This window comes from Dermatophagoides farinae, chromosome 1 (genome assembly GCF_024713945.1).
Source record: "Dermatophagoides farinae isolate YC_2012a chromosome 1, ASM2471394v1, whole genome shotgun sequence".
Classification (NCBI taxonomy): Eukaryota; Metazoa; Arthropoda; class Arachnida; order Sarcoptiformes; family Pyroglyphidae; genus Dermatophagoides; species Dermatophagoides farinae.
In genome coordinates this window covers 2,236,081-2,262,676 of record NC_134677.1, presented here as the reverse complement: position 1 = coordinate 2,262,676, position 26,596 = coordinate 2,236,081, and the positions used below count along the sequence as shown (strand labels likewise).

Sequence of the window (26,596 nt, the reverse complement as noted above, 5' to 3'; positions counted from 1 at the left end):
TAACATTACATATATTGTATATAATAATGATGAATATGAAAATCTATTCATTTGTTACAGTTCCGGTATGTTTTGTTTTCATTTTTTTTTTCGTTGGCTCATCAAACTTTTCTGTGCATGATGTGAATGATCAGAATGAATGAATGAATGAAATAAAATGGGTGATGTTGTTCCCGTTTGTTGAGCATCATAATTAGTGATGATGATAATTAGTACCAAAACGAAAAATAAAATCAATAATGGTCACGTATAAATAATCATAGAAACAAACAACTCCCATCGTTTTTTTTTACTGTTTTTACAAATTATTATTTATGCAACAACAACAACAATGCTTTTTGGTTGTGATTTTTGCCATTCATTTTCGATTGTTTTTAAGTAGAAATTGAATGATGATGTTGATGATTATATTTGGAATTCGTCAAGTGTGTGTGTGTTTGTGTGTGTTGTTCAACTTGTTGTCTTGCCTTCTGTTTTTTCTTTTCCACTTTCTCTATTTGGATCAAAATGAAAAATTCAAGAAAAAAAATAGGTTGGTAGTTTTTGTATGTGTGTGAAACAAGAAATTGAATTAGTCGAAATTTTTTTTTTTTGCTTTGAAATTGATGATGTTTGTCACTTGGTGATAACAGCTACAACAACAACAACAACAACAAAAAAAATCCGTTTATTTCATTTTATATCTACAATATACATGTATATATGGTGGTGGTACTATTTCGAGATAAAAATAATTGTTCAACAAGTTTCTATGTCTCCTCACCGATCATCATCATCATCAATCAAATATAAATCAGAAAATAAAAATTGTAAACCCCATTTGATTCGATTTTTCTTCATTCTTTTCTTCTTGTTTTTTTCCAGATTGTTATAAAACAGTAAAAGTGTTGATTTATATATCACACAGGAAAAACGTCAAATATATACTTGTTAAGGAAGTCATTCGATTTCAATGATCTCAATTTTCAGAGCCATAATTAGATGGAAAATAAAATCCAATATATCCAAAAGTTGAAAAAAAAATTTCTTATTTAAAATGAAACAGACAAAAAATTTATCATCTTCAAAAACATACGAGTAATCGATATGCGGTTTTAAATCATCTCCGGTTACACACACATACATTGATTATATTGTGATATGGACATGATTTCATTTTATTTTTTTGAAAATCATGAAATGATCAACTTTGTCGTTTACTACTGCTTGCTACAAACTCGAAATTGAATCTTTTTTTTCTACCAATTACTTTTAATTAATCAATTAATTATCCAAGTCCATATGTTTTTTAAAAATTACCTGAGTGTGTCTGTGTGTGTTTAATTAAAATCAATAATAATTATAATGTCATTTCTGGTATTTGCTGCCATTCTATAAATATATTTTGATTTTCAAATGAATTGCCGACATTATTTATTAACCAATTTATACCTTGATGATGCAGGCGTTGGCATCAATTTTATCTTTAAATAATTTTTTTTTCATTCGAAACAAACAAAAAAAAAACAAACATAAAAATGAAATGATGATGATATTTTAATTAGTAAATCTAAGAGGCAATGAAAGATTTTTTCTTTTAATGAATTAATGACCTTCATCAATTCTTTTGAATGCGCGTTGTTGATTCTTTTGTTTTGTTGTTGTTGTTTTAAAATGGCTCCAATATTTTTCTTAACCATATAATTGGTTTGTCATGTTTTTCATTTCATAAATACACATACACACACACACACACACACACAATTTTCACCTGCTTTTTTCAATAGTTTTTTTTTGTTGATAAATTTGATGATTGTTTTGGATTTTCTATATAAAAAGCATGTCGATACAATGTGCAATGTGTGTGTGTGTGTAATCATCATCATCATCCATGAATGTTTGTTGTTATTGTTATTGTTGTTGTATGACATGTCCTCGCTATTCGAATGGATAAAAAAAATGTATATATTCGAATTCATATTCATGTTCGTAGAGGTTTGGTTCATTTGTTTGTTTGTCACGCATTTTTTTGTTGTTAAAAAAATTTTTTTTTTGTATTCAATTCACAATTGTTGCTGACAAAGTGTTGTTGACTATCACACACATACACACATCATTATTTTTATATTTTAGATTCTTTTCTCATATTTCTGTTTGTTTATCCATTCATTTGCAGATCCGGTTTTGGGATATCATCACTATCAAGAAAATTATAATACGATTTATTACGACTTGGGAATTGTTGTTTATTTTTTTTCCTCATTGTTTTTATGTGGGTTAATAATATCATTATATAAACCCCCCCCCCAAAAAAAACTAAAGAAGAAAATTATTTAAACAAATCGGCTTTTTTCCCTCTTTTTTTCTATTATGACGATGTGATAATCGATTGCAAATTATCATTTGCCCAATATCCTAATAAAGTACGACTTAACAACGTTAACACAACGGCAACGACGTTTTTATTACGACGACTACGACGACGACGCACATTTTTTATACCTACCATATGAAACCTAGACAATCATTTCATCATTTTCTACATTTGTTTCTACATTCCATTTATATTCTCATCGATTCTTTTTTTTTCTTTTATTGACAACACACGCAACGAAGACGTCAGCGAAGAATAATTTGCATATCCAAGTGATTGAAAAATTTCATTTTATTTTGCCTCAAAATTATTCGCTACTAATTTTAATATCTATATATATGACATATATGTGAAAATGTCAATAATTTTGACTCTCGTATGATGAAGAAAAATTTATGAAAATCATTTTTATTTTTAAACCCTGAAATGATTACATTCACGACAGGAAATGAAAACAATTTCAACTCGATCGTCGACTGAAACCGACAATAATTGTAATAATAATAATAACAACAACAACAACTGAAAATCAAATCATTCCGAATGTCTTTTATCAAAAATCTTTCCAATCCACAACAACAACAACAGACACAACCATCGGTTGTGTCCATAACGTCAACTTTGTTGTCACGTCGTGGTTCCAATAATAATAATGATACGACAAATAATATTTCTTCCGGTGAATGGACTGCCCGTACCGAGACATATGATTCATATAATGATCCATTTGGTGATCAAATAAGTAATAATAATTTTCAACAACAACAAAATGATTATGATGAACAGCAACAACAACAACAACAACCACCACCATTAATTGATCCATTTGATAATAATAATTGCCATACAAGAACTATTATCAGAAAATTGGGTCTCAAACGAAATAGCCAAAGTAATGGAACAATAGATTCAAAGGTAAGTTTTGTATTTTTTTTTCTTCAAACAGAAACACATTGAAGGCCAGTTTCTTGTTTTTCATGATGAAAATAAAAATGATTTATCTCTTTTTTTTGTTTGTATTTGTGATGTGAAAAGATTTATATCTTTGGATCATCATCTTTTAAAAAAATGTATCTTTTTGTCTATTTTTTCTGAAAAGAAGAAACAATGGTCAAAAAAGTTTGCCATTGAAAAAGATGTTATTCAATGTGAATCTATGTGTCTGAATTTTCTTCTTCGTCTTCAATCATCGTCATCATTGATGATGATGATAATTTAGCTTTGTTTCGATTTATTAACGAAGAAATGAAAATTTTTATTTTCCACTGGCTATTGTTTTGTGTAATAGCAAAGAAAGAAATAAAAATCTGTTATCCTTGACTTAGATTTCGTTGTTGTTGTTGTTGTTGTTTTTTTTTAATCGAACATAAACTGCCATTAATATATATCGATATTGATAGATTGATCGATATATCCTGCAATGGATGAATTAGTGGTTACCTTCTTTTTTTTCTTATTGACAAATTTGTTTGTTTTTTTTTCACTAAATCCATCCAATGAATGTACTTGAATTTAGGGGATTTTTTTTTCTCTTTGAAAAATAGGTTTTGTGTTTTTTCCATTCATTCCTGTAAGGGAAAAAAATTTTTGGCGCCAATAGTAATCACTTAGTTATCATATATGTATATATAGTAATTATTACTGACACAATAATATGGCTGACATGTGATGATAATGATAATAATAATTTGTTTTAAACTTCTTTTTCTCAAGATAAGATCGTTGTCCTTTGAATTGTATGTAATGTTTTATATACATCCTGGTTGATGACACCATGTATTTGTGCAAGGTTTTTTCCCCTTTCATTCATTCAATGGATTAATATTTTTTTTTCAAACGGACATAGTCATTATTATTATTAGAGTTAATTGTCATTCTTCGATCATGGTGGTAGTTGTGGTTGTTGAATGAATGAAAAAATGATTACAGAAAAGGAGAAGAAAATGAAAATATAATGATTATATAATAGAAATGAATGAATGAATGAATGATGTTCGGAAATACTACAGGTTTCTTCTTCTTATTTTTTTTTTTACTTTACCGAAGAAGATGATGATGATGATTATAATCATCAGGTGGTGATGATGATGATGATGGTGGTGATTAAAGGGATAGTCTCTTATGTAGTATGTGTTTGTTTGTAAGTGTGTGTGTGTGTATGATGTATAGATACGGCATACCAATTTAGGCTATTCGAATCGAATCGATCAAGCGATTGAATCGAATCGTTAATATTTTTTTTATTTCATCTTCCTTTCTTCGTACTTCGATGAATTGTTGTTATACAATCAATCGTTCTGCTGCTTTTCGTATTTTTTTTTCTTTCTAAAACCAAGCACAATCAATCGAAGATCATTCAATCATGCAATCGATACCTTTAATAAAAAAAAAACATTTATTTGATTCATCCGTGAAAAAAATTATTGAAATAAGAAGAAAAAAAAATTCAATGATCAATTTTGAAAGTGGATCTTATCTCTTTCCATCATATTCTTCTTCTTGATATTTGATTTCCTATTATGAATGATGAATAAATGTATTTTATTGAATTGAATAAAATAGAATGCAATGCAATGAAAATGGACAATGGTCATTTTTTATTTTCTTTGTTATTGTTCTTTTCTCTTAATAATACATTCTCAATGAAATGGTATGACAAAAAAAAATCTTTATGACCAATAGAATTTTTTCACCTTTTTTCTATTTTGAAGCTTTCGGGTTGAAATTCAAGTTCTCTTGAAAAGGAAAAAAAAGATTCAATGATAATGACATATTGATAACCTTTTGTTGATTTTTTTTATGTCATTGTGTTTGATTATTCTATGATGGTCCTCATAAAAATCTTTCAAGATTTTGTTCAGTGAAACATACATAATACAGCTGATTTCTTGAGCTGAAATTCTTGAGTTGAACAAAAAAAAAAGATCATTGATTTGGTCTATTGTAAAATGATATTCTGTTGTATGATATCGATAGATAAGGTTGGTTAATTTTTCTTTCAATTGTAAATAATAATCAACCTGTTTAATTTATGAGCAATACTCTGATTGTTGAAATGTTGCGGTCGAAAATGACCTTGTTCATGATACTTGAATTACTTGGCAGTTTTTTTCGTTTTGTTTTGTTTTTTTCTTTTCATCTTTTATTTTGCTGCTGCCATTTTTCATTTATCGATTCTTTTTTTTCCGAGTTGGTTGGGTATTATTCATCATTTTATTCAATCGAAATTCGTTTCTATAGTAGTTCCATGGTTATGTGTACACAGTCTCTATCTGTGTGTGTGTGTATTTGAGTAGTTGTTTATTAAACCACTACAAAGTTCGTTTGTATGGTTTTTGTTTGTTGTTTCCGTAAAAAAAATGTTGAACTTCAACCTAAAACTAATGGAATAAAAGTTGTGGTTACCTGTTTGAAGCTATGTTTTTTTTCTTGTATTTATATTCTGCATTTTATTTATTGAGACTTGTTGCTCATTGTGAACACACACACACACCGAGAGATAGAGGCCGTTGTTTTGGTAAAGTTTTTTTCCACTTGAATTTTTTTTTATTTCTGTTATTATTGTTGATTGCTGCTCCTGTGATACAAGGTGATGTTCGTCCATTTTGTTGTTGTTGTTGTGGTGGTGGTGGTGGTGGTCATAGTGTTGTTGAATATTCGCAGATAAAAGAGTAAAGATCATTGAACAACAACAACAACGAAAAGAGAAGAGACAATAAATATTTTTCTTTTACACCATTACTGCTAGTAGCTAGTTTATCTGGCCAGTTGTTGTTGTTGTTGTTAAGTCTGACCATTATTATTCTCATCATCATCATCATACGTTTTGCTTTGCGAATCGTTGAACATCCCATTCATTCATTCATTCATCCATCCATCCATGTAAATATATTTTTTGCTCTTTTAGTTCATGGGCAATTTTCAAAGTTCGACTCTCTCTCTCTGTCTCTTTTTCTCGATTTTTTCATTTGACTTGTATAGATTTAATTCAGCCAAGAAGAATCATTGATATGGACATTTTTATGTTCATGAGCTATCCACATGTGTGTGTGTATGTGTAATCGTTTGAAAGAATGGAAACATTGGTTCAGGTCCATTGTCTTTCAGTATAATTTTTTTTTTATTTAGATGAAACAAATGTCGTACATTTTTCTGTATGGACCATGTTCACACCATGATGAATTGAATTATTTTTTTTCTTCATTCTCAATGTTTCATCAAGATTTCATCACCCGAAACCATTATCAATTTGTGTAATTAAATTCATGTTTTTGTTCATTTTTTTCCCATTCAAAATGAAATGAACAAACAAATGTTGTTGATCATCAGTGACATCAAATTTCACTTTCATTTCATATACATCATTACTACGATTCTATGTCTGTTATCCAAATAGTTTTTTTTTCATTTTAATTAATATATTAATCTCACTTTTATATATAAATTGTCATCAAACATTTTGTGTTGTTTTGTTTCATTCATTCACTTTACTTGAATCCATTTTGTTTGTGCGTATGTGTGTGTGTCAGTGGATTGATAATCATTATTGTATGATGATTATACAATAACGACGACAAAAACCATAATTATCATTATTATTATCCATCAACATATATTCGAAATGATCGACGAATCGAATCCAGTTCTTTCATCTTGTTGTTGTCGTTGTTGATGATGATTATGATTATAACCACATCATTTAATTGTCATATATATAGTAGTTTAATTATTAATCTACATTGATGGTTGTGTGTGTGTGTTTGTAAAATGATCGCTGCCATTCCCAATATTAATATAATAATAATAATAAATCTGTCATTCAATTTCAATCATTCAAACATTTACTCTTGATGATTCTTACTATACTACTCGACTTGTTTACTACATACATATATAATATAAAAAATTAATGTTTTTTCTTCGTCTCTCAAGATTTTTAATATTTTAACAATTTTTGACGATCATCTCTGCCATATATTTTTATGATAACGAAAATTGCCATAGAAATATCATTCATTCATTCATTTTTTTTCCCCGTTTCACCATTTCAAACTTGCAAACACATGCACTTACAATACACGCTGTGTATATGATCAATTTAAACTAGATTAGATTAGATTAGGTATCGAAAGTGATCCACCGATATATTTGATATATCGATAAGCGACACAAAAAACTAAAACATCCAATGTATTCATGTCATGTTTAACAAAAAAAAATGACATTTTGATTTCTCTAAATGCATCCACAATAACATTATTTGAGCAGAAAAAAAGTTGGAAATTTTTTCCCGTCAATTCGGATTAATTTGTCGTACGTAACTTATTCCACCAAGAAATTTTTCTATTGGATTTCATAATTTTCGGTCATTGAATTGTTGAAATTTCTTTTTTTGTTCGTTTGTGGGTGTATGAAAGCGAACATTGACACCTTCAGTTTTTTTTTCATGATCATCATCATCATCATCATCATCATCATGATTGTCAACCACAAATCATTAAATGTTCAATTATTATTATACTTGTAAAGTCATCGATCGACAAGATGAACGAAAAAATTATAAGTTTCGCCCACTATCAATGATATCGTGAAAAAAAATAACCTGAACAGATTATTGTTGATTCATACAAAGTTCATCTGACATTATTCTGTGTGTGTGTGTGTTTGTGTGTTTGTTTGCCGTTTTTTTCCCTCCTGTCATCAATGAGAGATAAGAGTTTGTTTTTTTTTTTTTTTTTTTGGAAATCTAAAATTCTGTTCAGGTCGACGCCCGAGAATACAACAGAGAAACGCCCAAATTTATTTGAAATCCCCCCAGAAAAAAATTGTATTTATATAGATCATTGGCATTGGTAGAAGGAAGAAGAAGAAGAAAAAAAATTCCAGTAATTATCTCACACTCACACATGAAATTCAGCAACGAAAAATGATTATGATGATGACCTAATGTGTTTGCGTGTTATTTGTTTTGTAATTTTTGTTGTCGCTATTATTTTCCCATTGTATCAGCATTTGCGGTTATTCTTTTTTTTACATGAAATCCATCATTGAGAAACTCCATCCAGATTTGTTACAAATTTTTCTTCATGATGATGATTATGATGGGTCAACATCATCATCATAAACATTTTGTCGTTTGATGCATAAAGGTCATGAGAATTTTTTTATTCTTTTCCGTTCATTCTTCTATGATACATCACTTATTATGTTTGAATTTCTTTTCTCTTCCGAATGGGAAAAAAATATTGATTAATCCAGTTGAAGAGATTTTTGGTGGATGATCTTTTTTATTATCATTACCAGGTAGCATCAACGGCAGCAGCCATTAACCATCAACAACGAATAAAAAAACAACAACAACCGCCTACATTTTTTTTTCTTTTTCTTTTTTTCTGAATTGATAAATACATGCCACAAATTGATTGAAATGAAATCATTTCATCACCATTTTTGAGCAAGAAAAAAAACCCATATGTTTGAATGAGCCATACATTTGATGAGTGTGATTGTCGGATGATGATGATGATGATTGTATTTGTGTTTATGTATGTATGTTGTGTATTTCGTGAATCGTGTCCGAATTTTTTTTTATTTCATCATTTGCTGTTATATTATTCTCATCATTATCAACAACAACAACAACAACAACAACATTGGCATCATAATAATAATCACTAAAGTTTTTCTTCTGTCGTTGTTTAGCTCAATAATTTTGTGTTCTACTTCAATAATAATAATAATAATAATAATAAAACTTTCAAGAAGAATTAAAAAAAAAGAAAAAATCGTGATTCAATCAGCATAGGTCTACCGCCCTAATTCAAGAACTCTGTTTTTTTTTATTTCAATTCGAATTGAATGCCTAACATTCCAATCAATGACAACCGTTTTTTTCTGTTGTTGTTGTCGTTGTTGTTGCTGTCCGACCAATCATCATCTTCATCTTCGTTAAATTTTGAAGCAACAAATAATAACCAAAGAAAAAAATACGATGGACAGTACAATCAATTCAACATCAGGACCAACAACAGGCAATGGTTCAAATCTATGTAGTCTACAATCACTTGGTGTTTGTTCACAAACACAATTCAATAGTTTTATTAAATATTCAGAGGTATGAACTTTTATTGTATACATACATCATTTACTGCTAAAAAAAATAGAAAACAAACATCTGGTTTTCGTTCAATATAGAAAATATATTGTGTCTGTGTGTGTGTGTGCTGTTTTTTTTTTATTTTTGGGGCCATCATTGATAGATTCCGATGATTGACTCAAATCGTACATGGTTTTTTTTTGCATTTTTTCTTTCCATGTATAGTTATTATAATATTTACATTCATTTTAAGGTGTAAATTTAGTAGATTATTATTAGCCATACGATAATTGTGGTAAACAAATACTTTTTATATGCATATGCACGCAATCATTTGTGTTTGTGTATCATAAATCAAACAGCAACAACGAAATATCATACACTTCTTTGGGGGGGGTTTGATGATGTTTCTTTGTGTGTGTGTAATTTTGTGTTTGGCGACAATTTTTTTTTGTCCTGACCGAAATTTTGAATCGTCATTTCTCACATGTATTATGTGTGTTTGTGTTCACATTAGGATTTGGATTCATTGTATTCGTTTATCCCATATTTAATTCGTGATTTTTGTATTGTTTTTTGTATAATTGTCGATTTTATATGCGGTAAAAATAGCATCTTCTCACAAAGAATTAAAACACTTTTTCCATATAATAAGGATTATCCGCTTTAATTAAAGCACCACTGATTTTAATTAATCAAATCCTGAGCTTGTTAATAAGATTTTTCTATCATTTGTTTATCATTGATGTAATAAACAAAATACAGATCAGATTTTTTCTCAGATCTTGATGATGATTATTTCGATTGGTTTGATATATCCTATATTTAGATAAATCTTTTGTATCATCAAATATTGGCATTATTTTGAAATGTAAAAAAAATTGATCGATTAGCTTGTGGATCTTGATCTCGAGTGATTGAATTGAACTTTTGATGATTGAAAATAGAGAATGAATTGATTTTATTCATTGAATAAAAAGTTTGAATATTTAATATATATACATCATTGAATCAGTCCGGTTTTTAATCGTGGATTGATGATGATTACAATGCAATTGTCCATCCAATGATGATTGAACTTATTAGATCAATATATATTGAATGTTAAAGATTAATTCTTTATATTTGATTCATATATATGAATTAAAACGAGAAAACGCCCGGATATGTGTGGCGTTTTATAATTTCAGATTCAAACAAATCTATCTCTCCCTTTTTTGATCATTATCATCATAATCAAGTATAAGTTTTTTTTGCTTCAGTCCTGAAATTATCTTGGAATTGTAGTTGTGCGTGTCCTTATTTGCAATCACTTTTGTTGTTGTTGTTGTTGTATGATCGAAATATATTTAACAATAACAAGAAAATGATTCACACCTAAACTTTGATCTTTTTTTCTATGTGAATTTGTGATGAGATAATGTATCTTTGTCATTTCGGGTCCGAAAACACGATTCTAGAATATATTGCTGGTGAATTGAAATGGGATTTCTATTTATTTTTTTATGTGAAATAAAAATTGTCCACAAATTTAATCACCGTGAGATTTTTAATTCTTTTTTTTTACCACGCCACCACATTGGTTTTATATAAATCCTTTTGGAGATTAGGCTAAAATCGTTTTTATGTTTTTCTTTTGAAAAAAATTACCCCTGAAGAATGTAAGGAAAAAAATGTTTTATGATTTAAAAATCTTTAATTTTTTCCTGAAAAAAAAATTAAGGTTCGGCCCAAAACTTGCCGATACGATTTGTATCAAGAATGGGCTGATGTTTTTCTTTTCGACAAAACTATCACATCATAATCATCTTAATTATTGTTAGATGATAATCGATAATGAGATTTTTTTTCGTACAACAAATTTCGGCATTTTAAAAAAGGATAAAATTTTTTGCCCTGAAATGCATTTCATGATTTTTCAAGCTAGATTGATATAGATATACTATGGAATTCGAACACATCAAGACAATAGAACATTTCATTTTTCAAATTTTAGGTCATCTGGTCACCTGATTTTCCAATTTCTTTCAATTATTATCTATTAACATCAATATATCTAATAATTATTATTTACAAGTTATCACAATTCTTTTTTTTTTTTTTTTTTTTTTTTTTTTTTTTTTTGGTTAAAAATAATGTTAAGTGGTCAGTGAGTTTGGTGCCTGTTGATTGTTGCCAGTTTTTTTTTATAAATTTTGAATATTTCTCTTGTTATGGTCGGACGAATAATTTGCATCCATACACACACTGCCTGGACAATGAATTGTTTTCATCTTTTTTTTGTTGTACATTCCAATTTTTTTTCTGATGCATTTGGCTATGATAATAGCTGTGAAAAAAAATTAGCCAAATTTAATTCCAATGCACATACACACTATACACCCAGATTTTTTTGTTGTTGTTGTTGTCCATTCAACTCAGTGGTAGGCATCTGATATATAATTCATCTAAAATAATTTACCCAACCTGAATTTGTAGTAGTAGTTATATGGTCAAAAAATCTTTTACCTTGATGAATGTGGATTGTGTTTTCTTTTTTTTGCAGATATCAAAAAATAATGCATAAGGTAAAATTACAAAATCCAGAAAAAAATACCTACAACATGCATTCATGATGATGAGCAATCTTCTGTTTGAATATACATATGTATATGTGTTTTTGTGTGTGTGTGTGTGTGTGCAAGCAATTAATCTCTAGCAATTTATCTTTGAAAAAATAGTTCTTTGTTTATTTTCTGGCCATAAAACATCAACGAACAATGATGATAATGCAGATGATGATGGCTGTTTACGAGTTGATGACTATCAAAAAAAAAAATGATCCAAAATGATGATATTTCTCTCCTTCTCTCATTGACTCAACCTTAATCATAATACTGACTGTATGATGTTTGTAGTTTAGAAAATAAAAAAAAAGATCATGATCATTTTTTTTTTCGTTGATTATCTTTCATTCAAGTGATCATCATCATCATTTAATGAATTGATGAAACCGTTTCATGCCATCACATAATAATAATGACGAGGATGATGATGATGATAGTCTACTTAATAAACAATGTTTTTTTTTTTTGATTATTAAAAAAATTATTATTGGCATCAGATTATCCGTTTGATGATGTTCACAATATATCTGGATCGGTCCACATGTTTTTTGTGTGTGTGTGTTGACCTATCTGATTATGAATGGCTAAAATATTTCGATTAATATTTGATGCCTGGATTTTAATCAATTCATTTTTTCCCGATTAGTACCGTTGATGATGATTATGAGGAGAATGAACTTTCTTTATTGATTAATTGGTTTTCAATCAATAATTTATATTTTTTTTCGTAAATAATTTGATATATCGAAAATGATCGTCATGCTCGTATCTGTGTGTGTCAGTTGGCTGCTATTATCGTCGTTGTACGATATTTTCTAGAAAAAAGATTTGTACAAAAATAGCCATATCTTTTGTAAATTATTGTTATTTTTTTCGGTTTTGACCATTGAATTGTCGCTATGTCAATCATTAATGTGTTTGGGGTTTTAAGCCAACATACAAAATTTGCTAAATGGGTCATTTTGTTTTTGTTTTCTAGACAGGTAAATTGTTAGCTTTTAAATAGCTTTTTAGTCTACCTCCCGTTTTTAAAACCTTTTCTTTAGTTGAAAAACAAAACAAAAAAAAATAACATACACTTCCGTCCGGAGAGTATGTTTATTTCAAACATTGTATTGAATTACCGTCACTGGTAATACCATTCATTCATTACTCGAATTTATCGTCTAAAAAAACATCTTATTCAATCGATCATAGTCTGTGTGTGTGTTTGTGTGTGAAACAAACAAACATCCATTCGTGATGGAGGCACCCAGACTAAATTCTCAAGTTTAGATTTCAAATCGAATTTATATTATATATTTTTTTTCACCCTTGGGCATTATTTTTTCACTTCTTTTAAATATTCATTTTATATAACCATACGGGGGAGAATGATAGCGCATTTTCGAACAAATCGAACCGTTTTTTTGTGTGTGTGTGTCTATGTATCTATTAATAATTTTTACTTTATATTTTTGCCGATCTATCCTAAATAAATTGCATCACGAATAATTTTTTTTCATCTCTTTTTAAACCATAGTAATTTGATAATTTGTCTTCATAATTTGATTCAAATTCTTCTTTTTTTTAAACAAAAAAAAGTTTATTCCGATATTTAAATAATTGATTGATCTGATCGATCATATTGATTTGAGAGACTAGGTTTGAAAAATAGTGTGCTTTTCATTGGAATCGATCAATTTTTTTAAAATTTTTTTTTCTGGTGATGAATGATTCAAATACTGTGGAAATGATTTTGCCAACTTTTTTTCTGTCCTCAAATTTCTATCATTTGTTCAATCGATTGCAATTGATTGATTGATAGATGACTGAAATTTTGGTCAACACAAACTATTTTTCTCTCTCTTTGATCACAATTTTTTTATCTAGATTTTTTTCCGTTGTCAAAAAAAAAATTTCAAAACAAAAAATGTCAACCATTACGAAAACAAACAAAACATTACATTGTTTGTTCCGCTATTTGATTTGATTGTTTGTCCATCTATTTATTATGGCCGAATACTTTTTGTTTCCAATCCACATCATGAATCGTATTCAAATAACAATTTTTTTTCCCAATCGATTTAATCCAATCAATACAAATCAAAATGATGATGATGACCATCATCATCATCATCAAGAGTCAATCATCGAAAAAAACTAAATTTGAATTTTTATCATACTGAAATTGTGATTGAGCACAAAGAAGAAAAGAAAAACCGGAAAATAAAAAATGCAGACACATGATTTGTTGTTGATTTCTTTCTTTTTATTTTCGATGGAAAAGTTTATTTGAATTGTAGATTTTTGTTTTGTTTTGTTTTATTTTCCATAAATTTTTTATCCCCCGAATGCTTCTGCCCGCTATTTAGTGTTGTTTGAGGCTTTTTTTTATTTTCTTATTAATGATGTTTTTTGTATGTTTCCTGGCATATTTAACCGTGTTGTATTATCTATTAATTTGACTTGTGTGAATGAATGAATGAATGAATCAAATCAAAACTCTTTTCTGCCCATCGAGTATGCCAACACCTTGAATTTTCGTTTTTGCTTCTGATACTATCCCAATTTTTTTTTCTCATTTCCACAAGTTTTGATAGATTGTACTTGTGGAAATTATCATTTTTTTCAGGCAAAATATGTAAAAAATTGACATGTGATATCTGATATTTACGAATATTAATGTAATACAAAATCATTCATATATGCCGATGATTATATGATGATGATGATTCATGAAACATCCAATCGCCAACGCGAATTGATCATCACTGTACTTCAATATATACAAATGTGTTTTCTTCTTTTCATCAATTCATTCTATTCACACGGATATCTAAATTTAGCATCAATCAATATGGCATCGATAATCAAATTTCTAATGTTTTCTGTTTTGTTTTGTTTTGTTTTTTTTTTATTTGTTTGATTTTAGGTCAGACTTGATCGTGTACTTGGCTTGACCGTTTCAAATAATGCTTCGTTGGACTGTGATCTCTATTCTGGAACTGTTGTGTATACATCTGGGTAAGTGAATGATTTTATTTATTCATTGCTTTTAAATAATAATTTTTTTTTTAATATCTAGATGTGTATTAGTACTATATAATCAACGTAAAAATAAACAATTTCATATAATAAATTCGTTGAAAAAACCAATCACATGTTGTAAATTTTCCAAAGATGGCAAATATATTGTCACTGGTGAGGTAAGTTGTAGTTTTTTTTATCGATATTCCGAAATGTCTGGTGTTATAATTAACAAAACAATTTTCAACCACATATATATAGTGTGGACATCAGCCACAATGTCGAATTTGGGAAGTATCTACTGGTGAACAAGTTGCATGCTTATCCGGTCACAAATATGGTATCAATTGTGTGGTATGTATCAATTATATATTTCAAATCTTTTCACATACACAGACACAACCATAATAATCATTATATATGAATATGAATTTGTGTTTATATTTACATATGCAAAATAAGGTTATTCTTTTCATATTTTCCAGATCAGATCATCAGATTGTCAGTCGTCAATTTTTTTTTCTTTTATTACATTTCTTATTCCAATAAAAGAGAAGATTGAGAACATTGAATTGAATTGAATTTGTTGAATGTGCCATCATTCTCATTCAAATTTTCAATTACAGATTATTCTTGTTTCATCATCTTATTTTATTGGGTTAGAAATTATCATTATATTGCTATTATTATTATCATCAACTCTATCATGATGATGATGATGATAATCATCTTGAAATGGGCAGAAAAAAAGGACAGTCTCACAAACATAACACATTGGACTGGTTTTATTTCTCATTCTATTATCATTATTATTATTGTTGTTGTTTTTATCACACATACACAACCAAGGTGGTCAGTCAAAACTTTCGACCCGTAAAAATTTCGATACCTGTTATATTATGTGTTGTTTCTGTGTGTTTGTGTGTGTGTGTATACAATCGAATCATCAGCCTATGATGGCTTCCAATCATCATCAAACTATGGCTGTCAAAATCTAAAAAAAAAGTTTGATCATCAAAAATGACGGTTAATTATCATTCAACCGATTCGACCATCATGGTTGTCATTTTTCTTTGCCAGTTTTTTCATTTTCGTATATTTTTTTTAGAACCTAGATCATGGATCCAATCAAAATTGGAATAAAAATGAAATGTTCAACTAATCATTCATTCAATAACAACAACAACTACAATTGATATAGGTGAATAAATCGATTAAATGTTTATGTAATTCATTATTTGAATGCGTCACCTATAAATATTTCAAAAAAAATTGTATCAATCAACTATTGATACGATAGAATGTGAACTGATTTATTCGTACATTTTTTTTGCTATTCATTTATACACACACTATTTGTATTCGATTTGTTCACATTATGTTTTTATTTTTGTTTTTTTTTTTGTTTGATGGTCTGATTGACTGAATTTGATTTAAATCATATGCACACACACACACACCCAGAGACACCAAAAAAGTTCATTCATCATTTGATTAAAATCTAATCTGATCTGATCTGTTTTGAATTTATTCATTGAAATTCAAATTAGACATTTATAGTCGATCAATCTTATTGATAATGATGATGGTGATGATTCGTGCGTTTATTCATAGATGATGTGAATATTTTATATATTTATATTCGAATTAAGATTTATATACTTTGTTACTTTATGTATGTGTATGTATGTATGTTTGATAAAAAGAACAAAAAAATCGATAAGATAAGATTAGATACACGATTAAGAAACACATTTGATAATCAAACATATCCGCTGCGTGCAGTCTCATTTCAATCAGATAAAATCAATCGTAATATGTTTATAAAAACAATCGTGACATGACAAAAACAAAAAGATAAAGATTCTTCTTTCTTGTTTTTTTAACATGTTGAAAAAGGGTTATTTTTTGTTGATGATGATGATGGAAATAGATTGTAAAGATACTAAAGATGTTCACGATTTGAAATTTAAATATCTGAAGCTGAAAATCATTCGAATAAACAACAACAACAGCAACAACAAATAACATTAATCAATTTCAAATCACCATTTTGATGAAAACATAAAAGATTTTTATTAATAATCAAAATGTTGAAATGTTCAGGTGATTATGGTTCATGCATTGACATTCTTCTCCTGCTAGGCGCCTATACTAGACACAACAAATACAACCAACTGGTTGATCATTTTATTGTTTCCATCATTTTTTCTATCAAATTCACTGTTGTTGTTGTTGTATTTGTTTTTTTTATGTGTAAAAAAATGCACAAAGAAATTCCCTACATGTAGATTGGATTCATTCATTTTGTTCATAGTTTGGTTCTAAAAAAAAATTTGATGACCGACGATTGGATTCAGCATTTTTTTTCCCAATATTATTATTTATGACAAAGAAAGATTGAAATTGTTGTTGTTGTTGATTTTTTATGATGTTTGATCACTTTGATCATTACGATATATGAATTTTGAATGATGATGATGATAATAATAATAATGTCCTTGTGTAATTGATGGGGAAAGAAGAATTTTTTTTCAAGTTTCATTTCTTCTTCTGCAATGATGTATGCATACATTCATTTATTTATTTTATTATTATTATTATATGATGTTTGCCTATTGTTGTTGTAGATTATGGTTTGAACTCTCCAATAAGGGTTGTTTTTTATCATCGAATTTTTTTTATATTTGTTGAATGTGCGACCAAACAACAACAAGTGAATGTTCCATTTATTTTTTTTCATATTGCTTATTCTAATCATCAATTGTTCATCGGTCAAATTTTTTTTTGTCTACATCCTTTTCGTAAAGACCCATATATATCTTATTATTATTTTTGTTGTTGTTGATTACACAGGGACACATACATACAACCCGTTGCTTATGGTTGAGGTTTATGTTCATCACATCAAATATTTACTTTCATCATCATCATCATCTGTGACTGAATGGAATTTTTTTTATTCTTCTTCTTTCCATAGATGAATCATTCAACAACAATCACTGCTGCCTGGCCAATATGATGATGATGATGTGATTGAATAGTATACTTTTGTGTTCTGGTTTATGATCCAATGTTTAGTCTAGTTTTTATTTCTCATTCATTCATCTTAATAGCTTTTCTATAGGGCAAAAGACACACATACACACTAAACACATTTTATTCGCCGCAACAATCACATATATATTCACCAAAAAGGATGTCAGATTTATTTGTACATTTTTTTTCTATTTTAAGATTTTTTTTAAATAGTTCACCTATAACAATCCAGCATACCAGCCGACATTCATCCCAAAATGATCATAGAGAAAATTGGTATTGTTTGTGTGTGAATTGTCACCGGTCTATCGATCAATTGATTGATTGATTGATTTAAAATTGATGCTATATTAGAATAAAAAATATCAATCGTTGAATTGTGTGAATTTTTTTTCTCGATCAATTTAATTTTTTTTATCCATGAATGTGATTGATATATTGATAATATACCTTGTTTTTGATTCAATTCAAAGAAACAAAATTCAATTTGTTCTTGTTATTAATCCAATATTATCATTGATGGATGATATACAACATTACAGTGATCAGTGTGTGACAGGCATATAATTAAATCACATAAAAATATTAATGATGATGATTGTAGTCCACTTTTTTTACGTTTTAATTATCAACAATAATTATATGGCGATCCATTCATAAATTTTTTCACTATATTAGTTCATTATCACATTAAATAAAGAGTTTTTTTCGCATTGAGAAAAAATGTCGTAATTTTTTTTTGCGTTGGCGTATAAAACGATCTTACGAATAACTAAAAAACTAAACTACGAAGAAAATAAAGAAGTTTGTACTTTGACATCTTTTCTCATTGTCACCTTTTTTTTTGAATAATTAATATCATTTACACACATGATGAAATAATAATCAACAATAAATTAGACTGGCAAATTTGAAAAAAATTCACATTAACTTCATTATCATCATTGTTTTGATGACATTATCTCATTTTAATTATATATTTGATACTTTTTTTTGCAAATATAGGCCTTTTCACCTGATGGAAAATATGTAGTTTCAATTGGATCACAACATGATATGATGGTCAATGTTTGGGATTGGAAAACGAATCATGTTGTCGCGTCGAATAAAGTATCGGTTAAGGTTAAATCGATTTCATTTTCGGATAATGGAAATTATTTTGTTACCGTTGGTAATCGACATGTAAAATTTTGGTACCTTGAATATAATGACATTGCCAATAAAAATAAATTCGAATCATTACCGTTGATGGGAAGAAATGCTATTCTTGGTGATCAACGGAATAATTATTTCTGTGATGTGGCCTGTAGCCGCGGTGATTCTAATTCTAATCTAGAATCAACATATGCCATAACCAAATCTGGTCTTCTTTGTGAATTCAACAATCGTCGTTTGTTGAATAAATGGGTCGAGCTTAAGGTAATTTGTATCCAGATATAATTTGATGATTTTAATCAATTTAATTTTACATTTTACAGACTGAATCTGCCAATTGTTTAACAATAAGTCATAATTATATTTGTGTTGGCTGTGCTCAAGGTGTGATAAGATGTTTTCGGCCACGAACATTGGAATTTGTCTGTTCATTACCACGGCCACATCAACTTGGTATCGACATAGCGAAAGGTTTCACATCTCGTAATGAAATCAATTCGATTGCCAAAATGTCAATGATGAAACCGAAATATTCCGATACGATTGCAGTCGTTTATGATGATTATAATAAAGTTGTTACAGCTGTTTATTCAGATCGTAGTATATATTTTTGGTCATTGAATGATATCAAAAGAATTGGAAAATTGAATTCATTTTTATATCATTCCAGTTGTATATGGGATATTGATGTAAGTTGAATTATTTCTTTTTGAGTTTTTGAGAAAATTTTTTTTTTTCTATTCATCTATTAGGTATATCCTTACAATTCAAAAAGTTCTCGCCATCTATTACCACCTGGAACATTTCTTACCTGTTCAAGTGATGATACTATTCGTATATGGAATACCGAAATGGATATGAATTCTTCGAAAGCATCCAATTATATTTATAAGAAAAATTTTTTTAGTCCAGAATTGATGAAAATACTTTACATGGATCCTGATTTAAATTATTTATGCGATCAGGATTTGGTTCAAGCAAAATCCAATTCAAATGGAAATGGCTCTATGCAAAGTTCAGATCAATATGATAGTAAAAATGGAATTCGAGCAATCAAATTTTCTACCGATGGAAAACATTTAGCCTCAGGTTCTATTCTTGATTTTTATAATTCATTTCAAATGATTAATGCTATTTTTATTTTAGGTGATCGTTGCGGAAATATTCGTATTTTTGATTTGGAAATGCAAAAAGATTTGTTCAAAATTGAAGCTCATGATGGTGAAGTCCTGTGTTTAGAGTATTCAAATGAAGAAGCTTGTGGAAGATCTTTGCTTGTGTCAGCTAGTCGTGATCGATTCATACATATTTATGATGTTCATCGTCAATACTCTTGCATACAAAACATTGATGATCATTCATCATCGATTACCTCAGTAAAATTTGTTTGTAGTAAACCGAATCCGATGAATTTGAAGTTAATCAGTTGTGGTGCAGATAAATCATTAATTTTTCGGAAACAAACAGATCCTGAATCAGATTTTCGTCTAGAACATCATGTAGCCGGAAAATGTACTTTCTTTGATATGGCTGTTGATCAGAAAAAGAATCATATCATCACTGCATCTCAAGATCGATTAATTCGTACCTATGATGTATGGACAGGAAAGAATGTTAACAATTTCAAAGGATCATTGGGTGAAGATGGAGCATTGATCAAGATAGCCTTTGATCCAAGTATTACTTTCATTGCCACTTCATGTACTGATAAAAGTATCTATATATATGATTATCAAACGGGTGAATGTTTAGCGACAACAAGTGGACATTCAGAAATCGTAACAGGATTGAAATTCTCTTTAGATGGACGAAATTTAATTTCTGTTTCTGGTGATGGATGTATATTTATTTGGCGATTACCAGTCGAAATGACCAACGCAATTGCCTCCAAACTTGGTTTACCATTGATTTCGGATTCGTGCCATACAACTACAATCACAAATCGTTCACTTAATATTCCGATTCAGAACGAACTAATTGGCAACAATGGTACGGCTGATGTGCCATCCGTTTATCATCGTTTTGATGTTTCAACATTACCCACATGGGTTCGAAAACAAATGTTTGAAGAGAATAGAGAAAAATATTCCAACAACAATTCTATGAATGTTGACAAAGAATTTTCCAAAACATTACCACGTGGACGTTGGGCTCATCGTTTCGTGGAAGAAGGACATGAAATGAATCCTGGTCTAGTCAAAGCTTATGCCAATAATTTTGAAACAATGGCATCCAGAAGTACACCTACAACGCCCTCTGGTATCAATTCACCTTCGATTAAAGATTCGATTAGACAAAATAATCGACTTAGTATGATTATTACTCGAGATCATCCACGTACAAAATCTTCATTGTCAAGCGGAGTTGAAGATGATGACGATGATCGTAACACTACCGATTCAGATAACACATATAGCCATGATTCTTCTTATAAAGTGAACAAAGTATCTAATGATCGTCCAAGATCGTGTAAAGTTTCGGATACTTATTCAATGGTATCATCTATATCGATGGCAAATATTAATGATGTTCCTTACGATGATGATGAAGGATCAACAATTGAAACAAGTAAAAATAAAGACGATAAAAATCGCTACAATTCATTGTATATGAGTACGGAAAATTTGGAACGAATTGATCAACGAAATCGTTATTTGAAAAACGTGTTTGAAAATATCGATAAAAGTAATATTGATAATAATAGCGCTTCCGATGATTCTGGAATCAATCAAATTGATCATAGTTTAAGTAGTAACAGTACATTAGTCAATCATCATCATCATCATCATTCAGTATCACCACCACAACCAAATGTTCGACAAAGCCTTTCATCAAGATCATCACTTAATAATAAAATAACTTCACCACCGAATGGAAAAGATAATCATCATCATTATAATGAGACAACATCAGATGACGCCACATTGAGTGATATCACGGATATCAATCAAGATCCGTCATCATCTCCAGACGGTTTAACAACAACAACAATAACAACCAACAATGATTCGACGAAATTTTCTTTATTGGATACGATCAATGAAACTTCTATATCATCACCAACAATTACCAATGAGGAAGACGACAAAGACATAAGTAAAATGGATTCCAATACTAATACAATTATTACGCATATGGATTCAAAGACATCGACGACAACAACAACAACAACAACGTCCAAGACCAATAATATTTCATCAAGCGTAACGACAACTTTGGTCGATACCACCAGTAAAGACAATGTCAAATCAACACCAACGCAACAGCCATTTATGTCGAAAAAACGTGAAGAGTTGGCCAAAACATTGAGCGAAGCTAAAAAACGTCTTCAATCGGTAAGTTTATTGTTTGTCTATCTTTTTCTCTCACCATCTCACACACATACACATACTAAATCATATTTCAAATACATTACTTTATGTCGATATGATCATATATTATATAAACATGAATAATAGCCTAATAGCGGGAATAGAAAATTTTCATTTTGGATTTACCATTGTCCATTGGCTAGTTTGTTTTTTCTTTGGTGGATCCAAAAATATACCAAAAAAAACAATCTTATGTCAAGCTTCATGTATTCTCATTTATGATGATGTTGATGATGATGATTTTATCGTGTGTATGATTACAAAGCAACATAAATGTTATAAATGATAATGATGAAATGTAAGAGAGAAAAAGAAAAAAACAATGACAATTGGACATTCATGATGATTTAAAGTGGACAACTCTCTCTCTCTCTCTCTCAACAACCTGTGTAACACCTTATTGTTATCATGTTGAATATAAGTTCCAATGGAATTTTTTTTTGTTGTTGTTGTTATTCTTTAGTAATATAAATTTAATGGTGTCCAAATACACATTGTGATTTGCTTTTTCGACCTTTTTTTTTCTCCCCATTCACACACACGCACACACACACACAATAAAGAGTTTAGTTTAGAAAAAGAGTCTACCATTTTATCAAGGCAAAAAAACAAGTTATTATTCTTATTGAGTTTTTTTTCTTCTTAATGGACATCTCTTTCTTTTTTTTCGATATAATGACTCCCACCATTGAATATCTTTCATCTGCTAGTAGCAACAGATAGCAACAGACAAATACAATGCAACAATTTCATTGCAATCCCATAGCCTTCCACAGGTAGAATGAAATGAAGAAATGTTAAAAAAAAAATTATTGAAAGAGAAAAAGAGAAACATAGTTGTGAGATTCGGGCGCCAATGCTATGGCGAACTACTAATAATGTTGTTGATGATCATCATCATCATTATCATGACTCTATGAGCAAACTAAACAAAACGAGTATCGAAACTCTTGTTATGTTTGTTGTGTATATGTGCGTGTTTCAAAGTGCATCAAACTACGCGGCAAATATTTGGATCGTTTCGATTCGTTGTCGTCGTCGTCGTCGTCAAATGTCTGTTGTTTTGTTTTAACTCATCATATAGTCATTTCATTTCATGTAGTAACGATACGATAAAAACTTGAAAGTTTATTTATTGACATTATACGAATCAAATGATATATATATATCGTCTGTATGTTTGTGTGTATGTGCATATTTTTAATATATATCAATCATAAAATGCTTAATTTTTATGATGATCATCATCATCATTGATAGCTTCATAGATCATCAAATTCACGACACATTTCTATTATATATTTAATATTTAATATCGAATTCCGTGATTTAATCCATCCATGTTTGAAAGTTAATCATTCATTCATTAATTATACTCATAATTTCACTGTTCATCGATCAATTTTGTGTGTGTGTGTTGTAGATTTAATTCATGAACATCCAAATCTTTTTGTTCATCATCATTGTATATATTAAATATATTTTGATGATCATTATGATCATCACACCAGCAAAGAAAATAAACTGTTGATCAGTTGAAATCTGATTGTTTTTTTTTGTGTATGTTCATTATATTTTTTTCTGCTATCTAAAAAAAATTTTTAATTAATCATTTGTTGAACAATCCATTTGGGTTGGTATTTTTAGGTTGGTTCAACACCATCATTGACCAATTCTAGATCGGTGGCCAATCTTCGTGCATTAACATTGTTTTCAACACCAGATGATGAAAATTCCATTGTTCGACATAGAAATCGTGGAGGTGATCTAACTAGTGGCGATGATGATGACGAAAATTCCTATCATAGTTTATGTAAGTAATTTTTTCATTATGAAAATAACCATGTATATATGTTTTCCGTGTTAACCATAATAATCGATTTCAATCAATTTTTCTTTCTTTCATATTCATATTCATTCAATTTTGTTTCCATCAATATGATGACCATTATTCAAATCAAATCATATCAATCATCATCATCATCAATATAGCTGTCGATGCATTCCGTAAATCAATTTCATTGAGTGATCTATCACGTTCATCCTGTACATTACCACGAAAATTGAGCATATATCGAGCCAATAATAATTCAGCTACTGCAACATCAATGAATAATTGTAAGTACACAAATGTTTCTTTCAGATGGACAGGATATTATTGTTTTTTTTTTCATAATCATTTTTCATGTTGTTGAAACATTGTTCATTTCATTATGCAAACATTTTGATTTTCGATTGAATTAACTTTGACTAATCATCATCATCATCATCATCATGGTGAATTTCATTGTATTGCACTATCATAATGACACGGTTATCATAACAAATTTATTCAATGGATTTATGTATGTGTACGCGTATTATATGATTTGATTATACTACAAAAAAACACACATACATAATTATCGGTCCATTCAGGTATATATTGCACACCTATACATTGTACATATTGCACATGTACCATTTTCAAAACGTTCCAAATTGACTATGGATTGTACTTTTCTTTTGGCCAACTTTGTACAATCGTTCATTTCATTTTAGTTTCAATCAAAATTTTATGTTAGGATAATAACAGAACAACAACAACAACAGAAAAAAATAGAAAAACGAATTTTTTCACAAATAAAACAATCATGATCATAGGTATTTGATTTTATTTTCGTTTGTTTCTCCCCCCATCACCATTACCACCACCACTTTTTTTTCGGGCAAATTATTATTGTCTTAACTTTTTTTTCCCATTCCAGATGTATTTAGCTCATAGTTTTTTTTAGGTTCAAAATTATCATTGTTGTTGTAGGTGAATTTTTTTTTTCTTCGTTACAAAAAATCAAAGAAATTATATAAATCTTTATTTGTAGATTTTAAAAATATTGATCTACAGAGTTGCACCTTGTTTTTATTTTAACTTTTGTTTTGTTTCCAGGTTAGAATTTCATATATTATTTTACTTTCGCTGAAAGGAGATAATTATAATATATCTGTGTGTGTGAGTGTGTGTGTGTCTGTGTTTTGTGTCATCATATACTTGAATACCATATCAATACATAAATTTGATCTCTGCAGGAAGCATCATCATCATCATTGTATTCAATTCATAAAAATGAATAAAGTATATTTCATTTCATTTTTTTTCTGGCCAAGTTGCTGACGGAACCATCATCATCATAATATATATGCGATTTTCTCCTTTTCAATCATTTGATTGTGATATCCATGATGATGATGAGATGTGTTGATTATGATAAAGTGATCGTGATTTGGTCAAGATTTTTGGAATTTTTTTTGTTTTGTTTTGTTTTGCTTTGTTTTCCAGATGGTAAGCGGACTTGTTTTTTTTATTTGCTGGTATATTATATCTTTTTTTTCGTTGAAAATGATAGCCATAATCATCATTGTGTATTATTATTACTGTTATTGCTGCTGTCAATTTGGCCAAAGAGTACAACGAAAAAGAAAAAGAGATAATGATAATAAAATAGAGTAGACTTTGATGTCCAAGTGTGAATCTGATGATGATGATGATGATGATGATGATGGTGAAAATCAGTCATAAGTGTTCATATTCAATCAAATCGATGGTCAACACTAGTACGAATGTCTGATATTTTGAATATTTATTTGATGTTTTTTTCACTGATCCCTTTTTGGTTGCTGTTTGGTTAATGGTGATTATCGATCGTTAATTTTTTTTTTACTTGAATAAATATAAACATTGAACGACAATTTGGATTCATTATCATCATCATCGTCTGAAAGGATCGACAAGCAAATTAGCCATCTCCAACATCAACAACGACAACAACAACAACTTGTTCACAATCTTTATTTGTACCATTTTTGTTTTGATAATCATAGACATTTACATTTCGAGATTTTTTTTTTGAATTTATTTTTACAATCGAGTAACGATTGATTTTTATTTATTTTATTTTTTGTTTTTGATTTAATTATTAGTTATTCCCAA

At 29.0% G+C, this 26,596-nt stretch overlaps 1 protein-coding gene across 5 annotated transcripts in view; it reads left to right on the top strand.

Annotated features, from left to right (window-relative positions):
- Wdr62 (WD repeat domain 62) overlaps positions 1-26,596 on the top strand; it is a 32,067-nt gene that overhangs the window by 2,094 nt on the left and 3,377 nt on the right. For 3 of the 5 annotated variants that reach the window (XM_047056277.2, XM_075734280.1, XM_075734290.1), the window contains 10 exons: positions 2,156-3,268; positions 14,970-15,061; positions 15,123-15,243; positions 15,326-15,418; positions 19,109-19,522; positions 19,582-19,947; positions 20,011-20,347; positions 20,405-22,593; positions 24,277-24,442; positions 24,622-24,747. In XM_047056277.2, coding sequence (XP_046912233.2) covers positions 2,897-3,268; positions 14,970-15,061; positions 15,123-15,243; positions 15,326-15,418; positions 19,109-19,522; positions 19,582-19,947; positions 20,011-20,347; positions 20,405-22,593; positions 24,277-24,442; positions 24,622-24,747 — 4,276 coding nt within the window. In that variant the 5' untranslated portion in view covers positions 2,156-2,896. Of the gene's footprint in view, positions 1-2,155; positions 3,269-6,854; positions 7,071-9,055; positions 9,468-14,969; positions 15,062-15,122; positions 15,244-15,325; positions 15,419-19,108; positions 19,523-19,581; positions 19,948-20,010; positions 20,348-20,404; positions 22,594-24,276; positions 24,443-24,621; positions 24,748-26,596 lie in introns of those variants that run through there. The other 2 variants (XM_047056278.2, XM_047056279.2) reach the window with 2 other exon arrangements.